At 44.4% G+C, this 19674-nt stretch overlaps 1 protein-coding gene across 1 annotated transcript in view; it reads right to left on the bottom strand.

Annotated features, from left to right (window-relative positions):
- Positions 1 to 19674, bottom strand: part of ANKH (ANKH inorganic pyrophosphate transport regulator) — a 143072-nt gene that overhangs the window by 57173 nt on the left and 66225 nt on the right. The window contains exon 2 of the mRNA XM_053592968.1: positions 2081 to 2297. Coding sequence (XP_053448943.1) covers positions 2081 to 2297 — 217 coding nt within the window. The remainder of the gene's footprint in view (positions 1 to 2080; positions 2298 to 19674) is intronic.

Raw genomic sequence — 19674 nt, 5'->3', positions numbered from 1 at the left:
TGTGGTCAAGATTATGGGAAACACAACAGGCAAGATCTGGGAATAGAGGAGTTTACTGAAAACGGAAGAAGCTAGGAAGGTGAGCAAAGACTCATGATTCGGCTGAAGGCAGAAGCAAAACAGCGATTAAAGAGCTAGGCAGGGGCTCGGCGCCCATAGCACAGTGATTATGGCAGCAGCCCCTAGGCCGAGGCTGGCGGGTTCTAACCCAGCCCAGTCCAGCCAAACATAAATGACAACTGCATCAAAAAATAGCCAGGTGTCGGGGTGGGTGCCTGTAGTCTCAGATACTTGGAAGGCTGAGACAAAAGAATCTCTTAAGCCCAAGAGTTGGAGGTTGCTGTGAGCTGTGATGGTACAGCACTCTACCGAGGGCGACATAATGAGACTCTGTCTCAAAAAAAAAAAAAAGAGAGCTAGGCAGGAAACTGAAGTGAAGCCAACGCACCAGAAAGGGGCAAGTCATTAAAATTCGCGTTTCTCATGTTCAAAAGAAACTGACAAGTGCTTTCTTAGCAATTGTGGAAAACATTTGTTTGGTGGAAGAAAAAAATGCTATAATTATAAAAAATATCAAAAGTGATAAAATGATTCAATATATCTATGACCTAGAACCATTTTGGTTTAAATTTAAAATTGTATGATCCTTTTTTGAAATTGAAAAACTTAGATTTACTTGGAAAATGGCGCTGTTTTTATGTCAAGGACCACATTTTTCTTCTGATAATTTCAATAACACAGTACAGTTCAGCTTGTCTCTTCCGTAATTATTCACAGCTGGTAATTAGCTATTAGTCCTAAAGTCTCATTCAACCGTGGCTAAACAGGGAATGTGAGATTTATTTAGAAGTCCAAGTAAAAAGACCAGTAGCAAAAGGGAACTTATTTACCTATTTAGAAATGCTCCTTATTTTAAAGCCGTATGGCATCTTTTTCAAATTCTGTACATCTACCATCTTTAAAAATGGCCCAGGTCAAATTTAGCTGCAGAAATTTCTTCAAGCACAGGTGCATATGCAAACACTCACTCAGAGTTAGCCTTCGGGGCATAAATTGGGGGTGTGTGTGTGTGAAATCATCTCCTCTTCAACCCTTGCCCTGAAGCTGGGAGCACAAGTGAAAGGATCAGTATCAATGTTTTGGCTGAATATTTGGCCCATCAGTAGACAGGCTCTCTTGCACACTGTTCTGAGCAGAAAATTCTATGCCACATTAAAAGGAAAACCACAACGGCCTTACCATCTTTATTTTTAGATTTGTAATTGTGTGAGTAAACATATAAACGGTTTGGGTTAATCGTCTTTTATTTACCCCTGACAATCATACTTCTCTTGTAACCAGTAGCAATTTTAAGGTACACAATAGGTTTATGAAGTGTCATTCACAGGGCTTTATGCAACTGGCTTCAATAGATGTGCCATTCAATTTTTATGCCAAGGCTGTTTTAAAGCCAAGAGTTATGAAATCATGCCCTAGGGGCCTGTAAGGTTTGTTACCACCAAGAAGGCAGTGGAAGTAGAAATGGAGCCATAAAGGAAAGTACTTTTCCAAGGTCTTGGTTGGACTGCAGATTGGTTACTATATGTATGAAATGGCTTTCTTGTGGTTCCAGAAAAATATTGTTATACCAAGAGTCCTTAGCCTTGAGTTTTGAATAAAATAGAATGAAGCCCTGGAACAATTGATTTAATAAAACAAACTATCATTTCTTTCACTGCTGGTGAGCAGTGATTCTAAATGACTATTGTTCCATTTTTATTGTTAAGATTCAATAAGTCAGTGCAATAACAAATACATCTAACAAAAGTACCTGCTATTTTATTGACCTTACTGAATGCCATACCTAGATATAATCACCTCTTAGTGAAATCACTTCATCTCTGACTTTAGGAATCAGAGACGCAAAATTTTCTAGGGAAAAACACGTTTTATTTTCTTAAGCTAGGAGCACAAACTCCCTTCTTTCCATTCCTTGAAATTTTCATAAGAAATCAGGGATCCCAATAAATACATTTAAATCAATGAAAAGGAATAAGAAATTCCCAAAGCGAGATTCCTGGGGGGCGGTCACCGGCCTTACCAATCAGCGTGTGAAAGACGGCAGCGATGGCCCCCGCCACCACCATACACAGGACAGCTTTGGTCCGGTCTCTCTTGCTGTTCACAAACACCAGGCCCACGTTTTTGAAGTCACTCATGGGACCCGTGAAGAACTTCATTAGGGAGTATGCCAGCCCATAGCTGGCCAGCATTTCCACTGCGTCCTCCTTGACAGCAGCGATGCCCCGGTTCAAGGCCTGGGAAGGGGAAAAGACAACCCACAAACAGCATTAGAAATGGCATCGCATCTCTGGGAGTCACATTTCTAAAATGAAACTCAGCAGATCGTGTTTCCATATAAACACTTAACAGTTTATAGGGCAAATTTCACTGTAATTTGATAAAGGTGATTGGTTTTCATTCCCATTAGCTTCAGTTTAAGTGTCTTTTTGTGAAGGAGATACCTGTCCATTGGGGTTAAAGTAATAGGAAAAACTCAACAAGTATTTTATGTTAACATGAGAAAATAACTCTAAGAAGTTTTGGTTAAAAGTTGATTAAATTTATAGGCTGAATCTACATAACAGCAACACGCATTCAGAAAGAAAGCAGCCAGTTTATGCTGGAGAGGGAGGTATACTTTCCTCTCCACAGTCATGGGCTGAGTCCCACTTGCTCTGCTCCTTAAAGCTAATTTGAATTACACAAAGTGAACCGATGGGTGCTTGAAAGAGGAAAGGCTGAATACAACACGAGAATTCAAACAATACAACACGAGAATTCAAACTAATCTTTGAATACACTTAATAGGGAAGAAGGATACTCTGTTATAACAAAGAAAACACAATTTATTGTGTTTCACTGAATCTGACACTATGGATGGTAAGATAACATTATTATTATTTTTTTTTTTTGTAGAGACAGAGTCTCACTTTATGGCCCTCGGTAGAGTGCCGTGGCCTCACACAGCTCACAGCAACCTCAAACTCCTGGGCTTAAGCGATTCTCTTGCCTCAGCCTCCCGAGTAGCTGGGACTACAGGCGCCCACCACAACGCCAGGCTATTTTTTGGTTGCAGTTTGGCCAGGGCAGGGTTTGAACCCGCCACCCTCGGTATATGGGGCCGGCGCCTTACCGACTGAGCCACAGGAGCCGCTCGGTAAGATAACATTATTAATTAGATAACATTATTCTTACATAACACCAAGAAAGAAAAATTCTCACTAAGATATATTCCAATTGCAAAGATGCTAAAATGTGGGGGTCCACGTGAAGGGTGCCTCGGAATCTATGAAGCAAGGTATTTCACAAGACGTGTAAAGTTATTCCTCACTTTCAAGGAATAACTTTCCAGGTTTGGTCCCTGAATGTAACCTGGGGACAGTGTGGTCTCTGCACAAGCTCAGGCAGGGCTGATCAGCAGAACCCCAGGGCTTCTGATTCTTTGCCTTTGTTTCATTCAGTCTTTTATGGGACACAGTCAAGTGACATAATGAAAACTTACAGAGCTGAACAGTCTTTGCAAAGCACCATTAGGAACAAAATGTATTCATAGGAAAATACTAATGTGTAAAAATGATTTTAGAAAACCTTCGAATAAAAATGTATGATAGCTGTAGGAATTCATTTTTCTGACTATGTTGGCATTATATAAGCTAGTTTCTGTTAATTGTTTCCAATTGTTATCTCTTTTTTCCAGTAACAAATTGAAAACTTCCACGGGAACCTTCTTAGCCCATGCCTGCCTTTCTTAGAAACAAATTTTCCCTTATGCCAAAGCTGATGGAATACGTTAATACCCTAAAGCAAAATAAAAGCTAAGAAGCTCCTTTCTAATAAATCATCCTGTGTTTGACAGGCACACCTCAGCAGAGGGCTCATGCTATGTGCCAAAACTTATCACTTGCTAATTTACCAGATTAATTCCCTCTGGACTTCTGTAGTAGACGGTGTTGGTTCCCCACTCGGATCCCCTATCCTGGGAAGCACACCCAACCCCAGTCACTGCACTGGGGGAACACGTCTGACACCTCCACCAAGCCTCCAGGCTGGCTGATACAGGGTACAAAAAATCTCTGCCTGCACAGGGGACCCTTCTGGTATGCAGACGCCCCAATATTCTCTGTGGGATCGGAGGAAGCTCGTCTCCAACAGAGACCAATTCCTTGCTTCACTTTTCCCACCACCCTGTCCTGGTCTGGCTTCTAGAGAACTCAACTTCGGACAGCTTCCAATTACTCATCTCCTAGACATCGAGAAGAGCATATGGTTTGTTCTTTTTCCTTCCCATCCTTCCCCAAATCTAGGACTATAAATAGTTAACTTCTTATTGTTCACATGCCTTAAAATTTAAATGACATATATTATGTAGCACAACTTTTAAAAGCAACTAGTGGGGCAACCTAAATAACTGAGGACTTTTTAATGTGTCTTCTTAGCAAAACTTTATTTTTTGCTAAAAAGCCCTGTGCCCTGGCTAAGGCATTTTCTGCAATGCTTTCTATTTCCACCAAAGGTTCCTTGCTTTGAGGCCTAATGGTAGTGCCGAGGAGGGTGGGAAGAAGGACAGGTAATGATAGGTCTGTCCGCAAGAGAGTGAGAAAGTTTCATTGAGACCAATAATTATGTTAATTTGAGGGAAGAACTCAGGGTTTAGAGCAGGTGTGTCCAACCCGCGGCCCACAGGCTGCATACTGATTTTGTGAGGACTTTTTTTGCTTGTCTGTGGTGTCAGTTATCAAGAAAAGGATGCACGGATGTTTTTTTTGGCTAATCAGCTTTCATTAGTGTGTGGCCCAAGACAACTCTTATTCTTCCAACGTGTAGCCGAAAAGAAAAAAGGTTGGACACCTGTCAACTGCTGAGGGGCCTTGGCCAAGGTATTTGTTCTCCCTGAAATAACCCAACTGACCTTAGATAGAAGGTAAAGAGTGACAGGGGGCCAAGCAGTGGCTGGCCTAGAGGCATTTGAAAGCAAGGATTTTTGTACCTGCCACCCTGGTGACAGCATAATCCTGTCAATATTTGTTGAATGAACAAATAAATTAGCTATTTTCTACCAAGAACTTTAATGTTCATACTAATTTTTATGAACTTAAATCACATTTTAACTGTAAGACATAATTGCTTATAAGATATGCCATTGAGGGCAGTGCCTGTGGCTCAATGGAGTAGGGCGCTGGCCCCATATGCCAAACGTAGTGGGTTCAAACCCAGCCCCGGCCCAAAAAAAAAAAAAAAAAGATATGCCATTGATTTAATGTTATTAAGGGTCACACCAAATGTACTACACATTATTTGAAAAAAAATTCTGATCTCAAGAAACATGAAAATGCATAAAAAAAAAAGCTTCGGAGTTGAGGACATGTGCTACATTCACGTTATCAGCCCTCTATCGTTCCCATGTGTAGAAGTATTTCCCCCAATTCATTCATTTCTTAGTTTCATAATATTCTTTTGATACCAGAAATATTAACTTATTATGTAGCCTGTCAATCATTTTATGGAGTTTCTTTCTATGCTTTTAGATTTGCCATTATTACCCTTTCCCCACCTCCAGATAATTTCATTCTAATTTATGACTCCATTTTGCACACCTCTTAGTCTTCCTGAAACGGACGAAGTGAGTTATGAATTAAAAAGGATTTCCTCCAAGTAGTTCGTTTCTTCAAGACCACTTCTACCACCACTCATCCCCTGTGTATTTGTGGTGGTTTCTTATCACCCATGAGGTTCTGGTCTGTCCTTCAGTCACATGTTCTTTGCTCCATTTGTTTCTGTTTGCTCACCTTGTTTTTCTTCATAGCATGTTCACTACCAGACATTTTATCTTATTTACTTATTCGTTCTTTTCTTGCCTGTCTGCTTTTCCTTTGTGTAAGCCCCAGAGAGCAGAGAGCTCTGCTTCTCTGCAGCACTGCAGACGTACAGCAGGGAGGGGCATTATGTCACAGGGCATCAGTCCGTATTTCAAAGAATGGAGGAAAAAATGTAGATAAACAGTGTAAACAACCACTGTGATACACGCTGAAGGGGAAAAAATACAGTAGCTTTCCCCCCTTATCCACAGGGGAGATATTCCAACACCCCGGAGGATGCCTGAAACCACAGATGGCAGCGAGCCCCGTAGGTGCTGTTTTTTCTTACCCGTGCATACTTACGATGAAGTCTAATTTATAAATTAGGCACAGTCGGAGAGTCACAACAACAATAATAAAACAATTATGACAATATACTATAATAAAAGTTATGCAAATGTGGTCTCTCTTTCAAAATACTGTGATATTTTGGGGTCAGAGTTTAACTGGAACCAAGGAAAGCAAAGCTGGCGATGGCGGGGTGGGGGTAGAGGGGCGGGTGGGTATTGTGTTCCAATGAGCCGGAGGCTCTTTGGAGAAGCTTATAGACAGACAAAGCAACCTCTCTGAGAAGGTGACATTTGAGCTGGGACTCAAAAGAAGAAGAATGAGCCAGGTGTACGAAGGGCCAGAGGAAGGCAATGGCCCACTGGAAGCCTGGGAATTTTTAAGGAACAGAGGGAAGGCAGCAAGAGAGCAGAGAGGGGTCGAGGTGAGTTTGGAAAAGTGGGGACTGCTAAGCACATTCTGGGTTGCGGTGAAGAGTGTGTCATTTGCTGCAAGGACAGTGGGAGCCGATGGAGGAGGGGGCTGGGGAGGGCAGGGGAGGAATGGAGGCTCGTGCTGGGCACAGCGATGGAAGCAGACTGAGGAGGGAAGGAAGTGCAGGAGTCAGGGCTCTGCTGCAGACCAGGTCGGGGAGGGTGGGGCCTAGACTGGGGCAGCAGGGAGAGACACAGAGCAACGGGAGAGCATGTGGGATGGGTCTGGTGATGGACGACACGGAAGGGGAGAACCTGATGGTGACTGGTGAGCTTCTGGTTTGAGTCCCTGGTCAAGCTCTGTGGCGAGTTACTGGGCCGGGGAGATGGTGGGGAGGGAAAAGCAAGAGCTCCACGGGGAGTCTCATCCTGAGTTTGAGAAACCGCACACAGAGAAGTGAAGTGAGATGGTTGCCTTCATCAGTCTGGAGTCCAGGTGGCCGTGTGGGCGGTGGATTCACATTTGGGGGTCATAGGTACAGAGACAGTATTTAAAGGCAGGGGACTGAACAAGCTCATCTAGAAAGGACAGAGATAGAAGGGGAAAGAGCCCAGGATTCAGCCCCCCAGCGTGTGAGGAGTGAATGTAAACATGCTGGGGACATGGCAAGCTTTCCAAGTCACACTGGTGTCATGACTGTCCGCAGCTTGGTGTGAATGCCTAATGAGTAGTCTCCTAGTCACGTCACTCTGAAATATAGTCACATCTCCAGCTAAGACTAGGCAGAGCAAGCTGCTGTGGCTGGTAAAGAGGAATCAGCCACCGTCATGAAACTCAGCTAAAACCGTGTCTCGGATGTTTTCAGCATGAATTAGGCCTCAAGGCAGAATTCTGGCCAAGACGTTTTTAAGTACAGAGGTTCACCTGCTGTTTAAAGGCAAGTGTCTAAATGTTCACAGGCTTTCCAAAGTAAAGACACTTTGCTTCTGATCAGGGCCAGATCTAACAGCACTCTCACAATTGTAAATATGATGCTGCCCTTTAATCACAGTCTGGCTCTGGCCGCAGGTGCATGGCACGGGGCCTCACGTTCCTGATCAGTGTTCGCTACACTACAGGCAGGGAGCAATGCGGAACACCAGACTTAAAACAGATCTGGCTCCAAAGATCATTGAGTGGGTCTTATGCCTCCATGTCTCCCAGCATGAACAGTTCATGCTGTTCTGCTGCCTGATTTTTCTTTTTTCTACAGTAAGTTTGCAAAACCCCAGGATATTAAAAAGTAAAAAATTCAACTCCAGGGAAATGGTTACCAAATCCCACAGGTATGAATTGATCTCCCTGGTATGAGTTTATATCATTAAATCTTAAAAGAGATTCTGACATATTTAAACCTCAGCTCTAGAGACCAGAAATATCCTCATATTATACAGACCGAGATTCTTCAGGACAAGATTTACCAACTGACCCCAATCCTGCCACGCATTTTATGCCAGTGTCATCAAGAAGCACTTCCAAGGCGGGAAGAAGGTTGTACGGGTCCCAGAGGGGACCCCTCTTCCCTGGGAGGAGGTCTGGTGCTCAGGTTGCTAAGTCCATGTCCTGTCTGGAAAACCTGCGAGGCGCTGTGTGGGTAAATGATTATTCTGGACTCAATACAAAAGTTGAGCTGGTGAGCACGACCACGGCCACCGTGACAAGATGGTACAGTAATCTTATTGCTCTGGCCCTCTGGATCCTCCCTACAAGTTCCATTGTGCTAACAAGGCCATGGGCAAGAAGACCCGGAGGTCCCGCTCATACAAATAGCACCTCCCTGCCTCTGCCACACTCGTCACCTCCACCCAAGACAGACCCTGTATAAGCTCTCACTGCAGGTATCTACCCACTGGCTGAAAGTCCTGAGAATTCCAGAGTTGGGCAAAAGGAGGGTGGTGGGGATGAGGGTGAGGATACAGGCACTGCAGCGGCATTTTCTTCCAGCCACCCTTAGCCTTCCCTTTCCGGAGGTGGGGTGAGCATTCTCCCTCTCCATGCCTGCTTCTGACTATTCTCTGCTCTTCTGTAAACTCCCTACTTCTCCGAGACTCACACCACTTAGCCACATTCCTTTTTAATCTCACCTCCCCTTAGAATCCCACATAGAGAAGTCAAGTCCCTTCTGGTCTCTATGACTTTCCCTGGGGGTCCTGTCACCTGGCCTGTAATCTCCCAGCCCTGTGACTCTGGGGGAAGGTGCTTTGATATCCATCTGGTCAATCCAGGTAACACCCTTTCAGTTCTCTGGCCCCCTCTGTGCCAGTGACCTCCTCTGCCCCATTTCAAGCACCCACTCTTATGGGTGCACTTTGCCCTCATTGTCAGACTTTAGTTAAAATCTCTGGCTGCAATCATCTGCCCTTCCAGCTCTATTTCTCCCTCTCTGTCAATTCTAAACTTCATCAAACTTGTCACCCTCTTGACCCTCCTTTGCGCCTCCTGTTTTCCCTTCCTGACCACTCCAGCCTATGCCTCATGGTCATCACTTAACCACCCCCTTGCCAAGGCCCACACTCATTGTCTGTAATCTCTAACCTTGGATTCATTTTCTCATTTGCCTGCCCCACTCTTGTCTGTACCTGCAGACTCCCACTTGGGCTCTGAGGGCTGCTGGAATCCAATACACAACCACACAGCCTGCTGTCACTATGCAGCGTGACTCCAACCTCCACTGGGCCCTTAGCTGCTCAGGCCTCCTCCTGGTCTGTCTCATCCCCTTCTCTCCCACTAGGCTGGGAACTCAGAGACACGTTCCCTCTTGCTCACCAGATAATCTCACCTCTTTCTCCACCTGGAACAGCAAATCCATCAGGTAGAAACTACTTGCCTTGTTGCTTCTGTGTCTGAAACAACAAAACCCAACCAAACACATCTGTTCCATACGCTTCCTCATCTGCTTTCTCCCATGGGAAAGGAAATGACCGTCTACCCAGGGCGAGTCTTGGCCACCTGGAACTCAACGATCCCCTTCCTCTGGATGTTTCAGGAGTCTGCTCAAATTCCTCAACCTCCTCCCGCACAGGTCTGATTTTTTGCTGCTCAAATGGCTCCTTCCCATGAACATTCACACAAGCATAAAGTCTCTTCCATCCTTCTCCCAGCTCCATCCCTCCTCTGGTTACCAGCCCCTTCCACCTTCCCTCCTCCACACTCTGCGCACCCTGGTGTGGATCCCAGGCTCCGTGCCACTCTCATCAGGGTGTCCTGTGTACTCAACTGCCCATATTACAGTCTGTTAATTTGTTTTTAAATTTCAGATTAATATAAGGGTGTATATGATTACACTGTTTGCATTTGTTAGGTGAAGTCCAAGTTGTATTCGAGCCTGTCACCCAGGAGCTGTGCCGTATACCCCTGCACTGTACCTGCTAGACAGTACACCCCTGCATTGTACCTGTTAGGCCGTATACCCCTGCATCGTATCTGTTAGGCCGTATACCCCTGCATTATACCTGTCAGGCTGTATACCCCTGCATCGTACCTGTCAGGCCATACACCCCTGCATCGTACCTGTCAGGCCCTATACCCCTGCATCGTATCTGTTAGGCCGTACACCCTTACATCGTACCTGTCAGGCCGTATACCCCTGCATCGTACCTGTCAGGCCCTATACCCCTGCATTATACCTGTCAGGCTGTATACCCCTGCATCGTACCTGTCAGGCCATACACCCCTGCATCGTACCTGTCAGGCCGTACACCCCTGCATCGTACCTGTCAGGCCCTATACCCCTGCATCGTACCTGTTAGGCCATACACCCCTACATCGTACCTGTCAGGCCGTATACCCCTGCATCGTACCTGTTAGGCCGCATACCCCTGCATCGTACCTGTCAGGCCGCATACCCCTGCATCGTACCTGTCAGGCCGTATACCCCTGCATTGTATCTGTTAGGCCGTATACCCCTGCATCGTACCTGTTAGGCCGTACACCCCTGCATTGTATCTGCTAGGCCGTACACCCCTGCATTGTATCTGCTAGGCCGTATATACCTGCATCGTACCTGTTAGACTGTATACCCCTGCATCCTACCTGTTAGGCTGTACACCCCTGCATTGTACCTGTCAGGCTGTAAACCCCTGCATTGTACTTGTTAGGCGGGAGCTTCCTGAGCCCCTCCTCACTCCCCCACCCTTAACCCCTGTTAGGGGAGCTTCCTGAGCCCCTCCTTCCCCCAACCCTTGAATGTAATTGTGTTTTTCCTCCCGTGTGGGCTTCTAGATGTGGGGGTATTTGTTTTTCCATTCTTGAGATACTTTACTAAGGAGAATGTTCTCCAACTCCCTCCAGGTAAATACAAAAGATGTAAAGTTAACTTGTTGAGTCAAAGGCTGGGCTTATCTGTCCCCAAGTTTCCTGCACTTACTTAGCACAATGCCTGAAATTCAATACATGAACCAAGGAACCAGCTTAACTGTGATACACAACTGATATCTGCCATTCATAAATAAAATCTCCTAACGATACATTTAGTTTTCTGGGTTAAAAAAATTTTTTTGGTAGAATCTATGAACTTAAAACATGCAAGGTGATGACATAGCTGTGTACACATTCATGAAGTTCTGAGGCTTTCCTGGGAGACAGTGGGGGCTTCCATAGCTATTCCGCCAGGCCACAGGGAACACCAGGCTGGCTGCTTAACTGAGGACACAAATCCGACGCAGCACCAGCCACAGGCTCAGCCTCTTCCGTCTGGGCTAAAGTAAATGTTTTTTTTTTTCCAAATCCCTTTCTTCACTTCCTTTGGATGTCAACTGGAATAAAGGATAAACTGTTCCATTATGGAGTCCAAGCCTGTAAGGTAGTGGCTGTAAGAAGACAATCAGTAGTTTACATTCAAAGGATAAGAGAGTCTCTTCTGACCAGACCCTGGAGAAGCTGTGAACCTGGCCAGGAGCTGAGACCATCCTTCATTCTGAAAGAAGGGTGCTCCTAAGGGCAGCAGGGCAATTTAAGAAGGGCCAAGGGCTGAAACTGATGGTCACGGCCACATGGTGAAAAACTCATGCTCACATGGAAAGGGTTTTAAAAATTCTTCCATGAAAGGGGGTCCAGTTAGAAATTGCTACTGTTCTGTAAAAGAGTAGGACATTATCATATGAAATGTTGAAATTCTCTCTTTCTCTCTTTTTTTTTGCAGTTTTTGGCTGGGGCCAGGCCTGAACCCGCCACCTCTGGCATATGGGGCCAGCACCCCACTCCTTTGAGCTACAGGAGCCGCCCTCTCTCTCTCCCTTTTTTTTTTTTAACTTTCAGTAAGATGGATACTTCCTTCCCTTGCCTCACCCTGCACAAGAAAAGCCAGTGAACAGCCTCTTTGGAAGTATGGAGCATCCTCAAAGAACTCAAATTAGATCCTCCATTTGACCCCACAGTCCCATTACTTGGCATTTACCCAGAAGACAAAAAAATCAATTTATAACAAGGACATTTGCAAAAATGTTATAAAAAATCAATTTATAACAAGGACATTGTTTATCAAAGCTCAATTTATATTTGGCAAGATGTGGAAACAACCTAAGAGCCCATCAATCCAGGAATGGATCGATAAATTGTAGTACATGTATACCACAGACTACTATTCAGCCATAAGAAAAGATGGAGACTTTACCTCTTTTGTATTAACCTGTATGGAGTTAAAATACATTCTCCTTAGTAAAGTATCACAAGAATGGAAAAGCACGCATCCAATGTACTCAAGAATAATATGAAGCCAGTAGATAAACTAATACACCTACATAAGAAAAAAACTCAATTCAATTCAAGTTGGGGAAAGGGGAGAGGAGGGAGGGGAGAGGAGGGATGAAGGGGGACTGGGGTGCTCCCACCAAATGGGCACAATGTAAGGGTATATGGCACACTTTTGGGGTTCAGGATACAACTTCAACAGGGACTTTACCTAACAAATGCAAACACTGTAACCTGGTTGTTTGTACCCTTATACTAATCTGAAATTTAAAAAATCATCATCATCATGATAAGAAAAGCCAATGAGGATAAGGATAAGAGCCAGGAAACTACTGGGGCCGCCCTCTAATCCCTGGGGTAAAAGACAACTCCTCTGTGCAAAGCTTCATAATCCCATTACACCTATGATGACATGAGGTGAACTGACCATTGTGGCAGATGACAGACAGTTTAGAAATCTGTCTTAAGCCACAGTCCTCAGAAAAGTTAACATTTGTGGGAGTGCAGAAAAGTCAGAAGGGCACGTCTAGGCGTCTAGGCATGGCTACCTGAGGGGATAGTGTCTTCAGCGACAGGGACAATCAGCAATTGTGGATTCCAGTCCTCTCCAGGAGTCTTGGTTCCTGTAATTTTCCACTGTTATTGTTCTGTTTGTCTCCATTTTAAAAAGTGGTTTGGGTTAAATTGGATCATTTGTCTTCCCAGTAGTTTTCCAGCCATGCTTTATTTTCTCAGGGATCTATATGGCTCTAAATGAGACACCCTCACCCTGTTTAGCTGGAGCTCTGGCCAAGAACTTCACGCCCACACTCACAGCTGTGGTTTGGAGGGGGCAGCGGATGAAGCCTGGTGTCCTCAGAGGTCAAGGCTCCTGCCCTGTGCAGTGGTGTTTCCTGACACCAAGTGACTTGGTTGCTCTGGGGAAGAGTTTCTATAAAGAACACACACAAACTGCCAACCGGAGTATGACAATGTTTAGCTCACTCAGTTTCCTGTGGGTTTCTTCAAAGTGTCAGGGGAAATAAAAAGCACTTTCCTGTATGACCTCTTAATATGAGAATATGTTCCTCAGTTAAAGGTATATTTTAGTGTCATAGGACCCTCTGCAAGCTCTCCTGATCTCTCAGTGAAACATGAGGCTTATTCGCCTGGCTACATTTCACTTTAATTCAAGGTGGTGGACGGCTTGACAGGGAAGCATTACTAGTAGGAAAATTCTTGTGTACTTTAGAAAACCAGAGGCTTTCTGTGCCATTTAAGAATTCTTGTTCCTCACCACGCTTTCACATCTTTGCTGTTACTGACATTCCCACATTTCCTACTGTTTTTTTTATACTTATAAAGATATAGGGTTCCTAAATTATATTCTTGGTTGAGATCTATAGATTCTGCCAATTTTACTTCAGAACTGAGTTTAAAATGCTTTTAAATTAAAAACAACAACAACAACGGCAGGGGAAATAATCTGGAATAAAAGATTAACTCCAGGGTCCTGGGAGTCTTTCTTGCTAACTCTCCATTTACTCTCTCCTTGCTTGGTAATGGATTATTTTTCTTGGTTGCTCTGGCACCTTAACCTTGACTGTGGATCTCTGAGCGGCTTGGAATCTCTATTCCTGTTTCTGACGAGACTGCAACATAAAGATGCGTCACCGATATGAATAAAAGTGTCTGTACTAAGTGAAGAGAGATGGATTGCCCAACTGCATTTGGACCTCACGACAGTCAGGGACCGCAATGCTGACGATAACCATCTCGGCAGCTAGCATTTACTCAACGCTTGCTCTGTGGCAGACACTATTGTAAGATCATCACTTCTCCTGACAACTCTGTCAGGGAGATATTATTATTTCCCAGCTCTCCAGTGAGGAAACTGATGCATGAAGAGGCTAAATCACTTGTGCAGGTGGATGTAGAGCTCAGAGAGGAATCCGCAGGGCCTGGCCTCAGAGCTAAGGACCCTATCCCTCACTCTATGGTACTAAAACCAAACCCTCCCTTCACTTCAAATTAGATATTATAGTTGGTACTAAATTCTGCCTAATAGCGACATTTTAAACAGAGAGCATTAGCTATCAGATCAAAGAGAATTTTTGAAGAAAGACCATCTTTATAAAAAAATTTCAAAGATCCTGAAGTGAAGATTATTTTTTAAACAACGCTGTGCCACGAGCATCACCGTGTGATGGAGAAGGAGCACTGAGCGTGACAGAAGACATCACGTATGGGAGCCAGGCCAAAAAATGAGAATAGAGTTCGCGACCTGTAACCACAGCTGCACAGGGACCGTCGTGCAAAGCTCAGGCTCCTGCCCGACCCTCACCAGTGCGGGGGGGACGCCACCACGGCCTCCACAGTGGCCTTCTGAGGATGCAGACAAGAACCTCAGGGGCTTCTTCTGTACACAGGATAATGCATCATCCCAGGATCTTTCCTTTTTTTTTTTTTTTTTTTGGCCGGGGCTGGGTTTGAACCCACCACCTCCGGCATATGGGACCGGCGCTCTACTCCTTGAGCCACGGCGCCACCCCATCCCAGGATCTTTCGCTTGTCCAAAGTTTTTACTCATTTCTCAGCTGTGGGGTCCACTGACTTCTACGTGGGGGTTAGGTTGGGACTCACTGTGGATAGTCATACAATTGGTGTGCGTCAAGTTTTGTGAGTGATTTCTAAAGGCCTGTGGCTTTGATCTGATTGTTTTTAGAAGGTGATTCAGAAAGAGTTAAAAGTAGTCACCAAAGAAAGCAGACCATCCCGTCCACAACCAGCCTCACAGAAGGACAAGAGGAGACACGGCAGGACAGGACAGGTGTCATCACCTCCCCACACACGTGCACACACACAAGGGACTCCAACAAGATTCAAACAGACAATTTAAAATTTAATTGCAGTGAAGTTTGCCTTTAGCATTTGCTTTGCTGTGTGCAAATAGGATTGTCATTACCTTCCCCTATACTAGTATTGGTTTAAATTGTTGATTTATGATATTCTAGGTGAAGTGAAATATCTTGCTTGATAAAGCTGTTTAAACACAAAATAAGAAAAGAGAAAAGGTATCGCCACGGCCTGAGCAAATTAGCCAAGAGTCAAACCGTGTCATTAGTTGTGGCAACACTTTAAGAATTAAATATCCTGAATTTATTTGTCTTTGCAACTATAACCATGCTGTCTGCCTAAGATTTTTCTCCTAGAAAAGTGACAGGATAAAGTAATAAGCTACAGAATAATGTGAATACGGTTAGAGTGAGATGAAAATTCCTAAGGGCAGGAAAATGAACTCATTTTTATCACTTATTCTATCATCTGTAACACGGTGGCTGTAAGGGCACATGTCGAAATTCTATATCCAGATTCACTGTGATTCAGAACTTTTATCTTTGGGAATCAGGGTGGTCTGAGGAGTGTTCTTCCTCCAGCCCTGTCACCTACACAGGTGAGGGAACTGAGGGGACCCAGGGGAAGGAGACAGCTTTGCCCTCTGCTTGGCCCACAGGGCCCTGGAAGGATGCTGTGACATCAGGGGACATATTTGTTGGTGGTATAATAATTCATACAAAACACATCTATATATCTGGAGAAAAACAACTTAAATACTCAGGCCTACAGTCTTGGACATGATTTCACGCGTTACCATTTTGGTTTTATCCTGCAACTCCACAACAACAGGTAAGAACAGAAAAGTCTCATGTTATAGACAAGGGAACGAAGGCTCCAAGAGATCTATGACTTGCCTCGGATTCTTGGTTAACACATGGTGCAGCCAAACAGAGCTGTGGAGACGGTGGCCTGCCTGGTGCTCCTTCCTTGTTCCTTTAACACTGGACGGAGCAGGGTGGTGTGTCGGGGGCGGGATACACATCTCTCCACCATCACCAAGGGAGCAAAGCTAGGGAAGGGGTATGCATGTCCGCACACAAAAATAGTCTATTACCTATCCAGATATTTAAATATGAAAAATAGTGAATACTAAAGGAGTTTTTTTTTTTTTTTTTTTTTTAATGTCAAGGCTATTTCATTTGGAGAAATGGATCCTCTTGTAAAGAACGTAGGTTGTTAGAAGATCTTCCCTGTGAGTGTAGGAAGAAGCAAGGTCACAGCATCTAATGACAGAGTGCTGTCTTGCTCAAACTCCACCCTGCAGTCTGGGCAAAGTCTTCCAGGCCAAGGAGCTTGATTAAGCTCCCAGGACTGAAGCTTCCTGGGCTATCCCTGAGGAAAAGGGAAGCACGTCAAGGACGGGGCACTCTTCCCTGCCTTCTACTTTGCACTTAGCTAAAATGGGAGAGCGAGTCCCCGGAAGAGGCACCTGTTATAGTCAGTACAGCCCCAACCTGGGCCCTGGGGACCCCTACCAGGGAGACCTGTGATGCCGTCCCCAGTGGCGGCACAACAGTGACCCAGCACCACCTGACTGCAGAAAGGTCTAACGGTCATGCTCTTTCAATGACTCTGGAGACTGCACTAAATCTTCCCCATGTGGTGAACTCGGGCTTTTCCTTAATTTCTGTTCATCTATCTGACAGCTGAAGGCTGAGAGCAGACAGTGAAATGCCCCCCCAAAATACCAAATGGGGTCATTTAAGTCTTTGTAAGTCGTGTGAGATTTCTGCTCAGAGACTTCAAAGCAAAAAAGATCAATATAATTAAGTACAAGTACTAAATCCTACTAGTTGAAACAGAAATTGTTATTTTAAAGTATCACTTAGGAAAATATTAATATAAATGTGTCTTAAGAGAGTAATTCTCTTCGTCTTCTCTAATACAACTCTTTACATTATTTAAAAGTAATACTATATATGTCAAGGATGATCGGGGGGAAAGCCTATTTTCCTTGGGTCTTATTAAAATGACACAGTTATTAGTCTAAAACACTTATTAGACCAATATTCAACAAACCAACTGCCTCTCTCCCACTCTAAAAGAGACAAGATTCCACAATCCTTGGGAATAAAGTCAATCCATTCCTAAATAAAGAAAACCATAGCATGCTACAGAAATTAATAAAAAGAGATGAATAAAGGGAAAGGCAAACTCTGTTCCCTTCAAAGCTCTTTCTGAGTTCATTTGTAAATGTAATGGATTCAGAATTCCGGTGATATGGGTTTTCATTTGGACCAGGACAAAATGAGTTTTAACTACACAGGGGAAAAGCCAAGAAAAAAAGTGATTCAGGGGCCTACCGAGGAGCTGTTTGCCCTGGCAGGTGCAAGACACTCGCAGAAGAGGGCCTCATGGAACACACACACTCTTCATTCAACAGCAGGCAGGGAAATGAACATTGAAAAAAGATTGCCATTGGATTAAAACAACTTGGCCACGCACAGTGGCTCATGCCCTAAATCCTAGCACTCTGGGAGGCCGAGTTAGGAGGACTGCTTGAGTTCAGGAGTTTGAAACCAGCTTGATCAAGAGTGAGACTCTGTCTCTACTAAAAATAGAAAAACTGAAGCAAGAGGATCACTTGAGCCCAAGAGGTTGAGGCTGCTGTGAGCTATGATGACACCATGGCACTCGACCCAGGGCGACAGAATGAGAAAATAAAATAAAATAAAACAACTGATAAAATCCAGTGTTAGTGAAGGTAAGGGGTATTGACAGGCACATAAAATCCTGTAATTTTGTGAGAAAAGAATATGTAAAGAAGTATTAAAATTAAGTATACCAACTTCTTGATCCAGGAATCCCCTAAACAGAAGTCCTATTGCATAACGACACCCGTAGAAAGATGTTCAATAAAGCATTCTTTGGCTCGGCGCCTGTAGCTCAAGCAGCTAAGGTGCCAGCCACACACACCTGAGCTGGCAGGTTCGAATCCAGCCCGGGCCTGCCAAACAACAATGACGGCTGCAACCAAAAAATAGCCAGGCATTGTGGCCGGCGCCTGTAGTCCCAGCTACTTAGGAGGCGGAGGCAGGAGAATCACTTGAGCCCAGGAGTTGGGGGTTGCTGTGAGCAGTGATGCGACGGCACTCTATCCAGGGTGAAAGCTTGAGGCTCTGTCTCAAAAATAAAATAAAACAAAGCATTCTTTGTCATGGCACACAGCTGACAACAATCTGTCTGTCCACCAACACGGGAAAGGGCGTATCCAGACAGGGGAATGTTACGCGAAGAACATGAAGAGGAATGGACGGAACTAGAGCGAAGCCCATGAAACAGGGTTAAGTAGAAGTTGCATCTCAAGCAATATAATATATTCTCACTTCATTAAAAAAAAGAAAAAACAAAAACAAAAAGGAAAGATCCTCAAAAATGTGTAAATATATTTGTATGAGCAGAGACAGTTGGAGACTGACATATACCAAGCTGCTGATACTAGTTATTTTAGGGGAGGGGGGATTAACAGAGCAGGGAGAGAGAAATTACTGCCTTGACATATACCTGTATTGTTTCATTTATGACAAAGAGTAGATCTTACTTTTATGAGTTTAAAATGGAAAAAAACCAACAACTCACCTTTATGGATGCAGACAAAGTAAATGAAATGCCTATTTTCCTAGGGCACAAAGCCAAGTAACCACCTTGAGAAGCAAAGGCTGACAGGTCACTGGTCACTTTCAATGATCACCTGCGATATTATCTCTAAGCAGAATCATCTCTGTTAGTCTTGTTTGAAAAATGCTGTGATTTCTGACAGTTTTAAATGTAACTCTGTATACTAGGAGCTGTAGCCACAAAACTCACAAAAGAAGACTCCTCATCTTGTTCCACTGATTTGACCCCTTTGTGGCCTATTTCTCTCTTTATGGACTTCAAGATTTAGATCATGATTTGTTTACAAATAAGTGAAACAATTATAACAGTCTGATTAGAGCATAAAGGCATTTTATGAGCATAAAGACCCAGTGTACCGGGGCCCAGGAGGCTTCTTGGAATCCTAGACTCACCAGGACTGGAAGCGCTGCCTTTGTTAGAACTCTAGATCAACAAATCCAGTCTCCGAATTTCCTGGCTGTGCTGTCCTTAATCCAGCTAAAATGCCAGCAAAGGCCTTCCTCTTGTACAGGGTCAGCTCTTTCCTGCCCAGGAGCCTCCTCTGGCCAGCCTCTGCCACGTGTGGCTCCTGCTGCAGGGATCAGCATCACCATTTTTTTATCCAAGATCTGCTTTGTGTTCTTCAAACACATCTAGCAAGTGTGGTGTATGTGCCTGGCACTACGCTATCTGTGGACCAAGGTACCGGATGTGGTGGCCAAACAGACTGTCACTTCTTATGGCCACTGTGTCATGTGCTCTGATCAACAAAGAGCCTGGTGCCAGGCAAATATACCACACTCACTCAGCATACTGGGGCATTTCTTTGTATCCCTCAAAACCTTAGAATTAGGGGCTTGCGTGTAATAGCTGC

The sequence above is a fragment of the Nycticebus coucang genome, chromosome 1, assembly GCF_027406575.1.
Source record: "Nycticebus coucang isolate mNycCou1 chromosome 1, mNycCou1.pri, whole genome shotgun sequence".
Taxonomy (NCBI): Eukaryota; Metazoa; Chordata; class Mammalia; order Primates; family Lorisidae; genus Nycticebus; species Nycticebus coucang.
The sequence above is the reverse complement of the archived record's forward strand: the minus strand, read 5'-3'. Positions and strand labels throughout refer to the sequence as shown.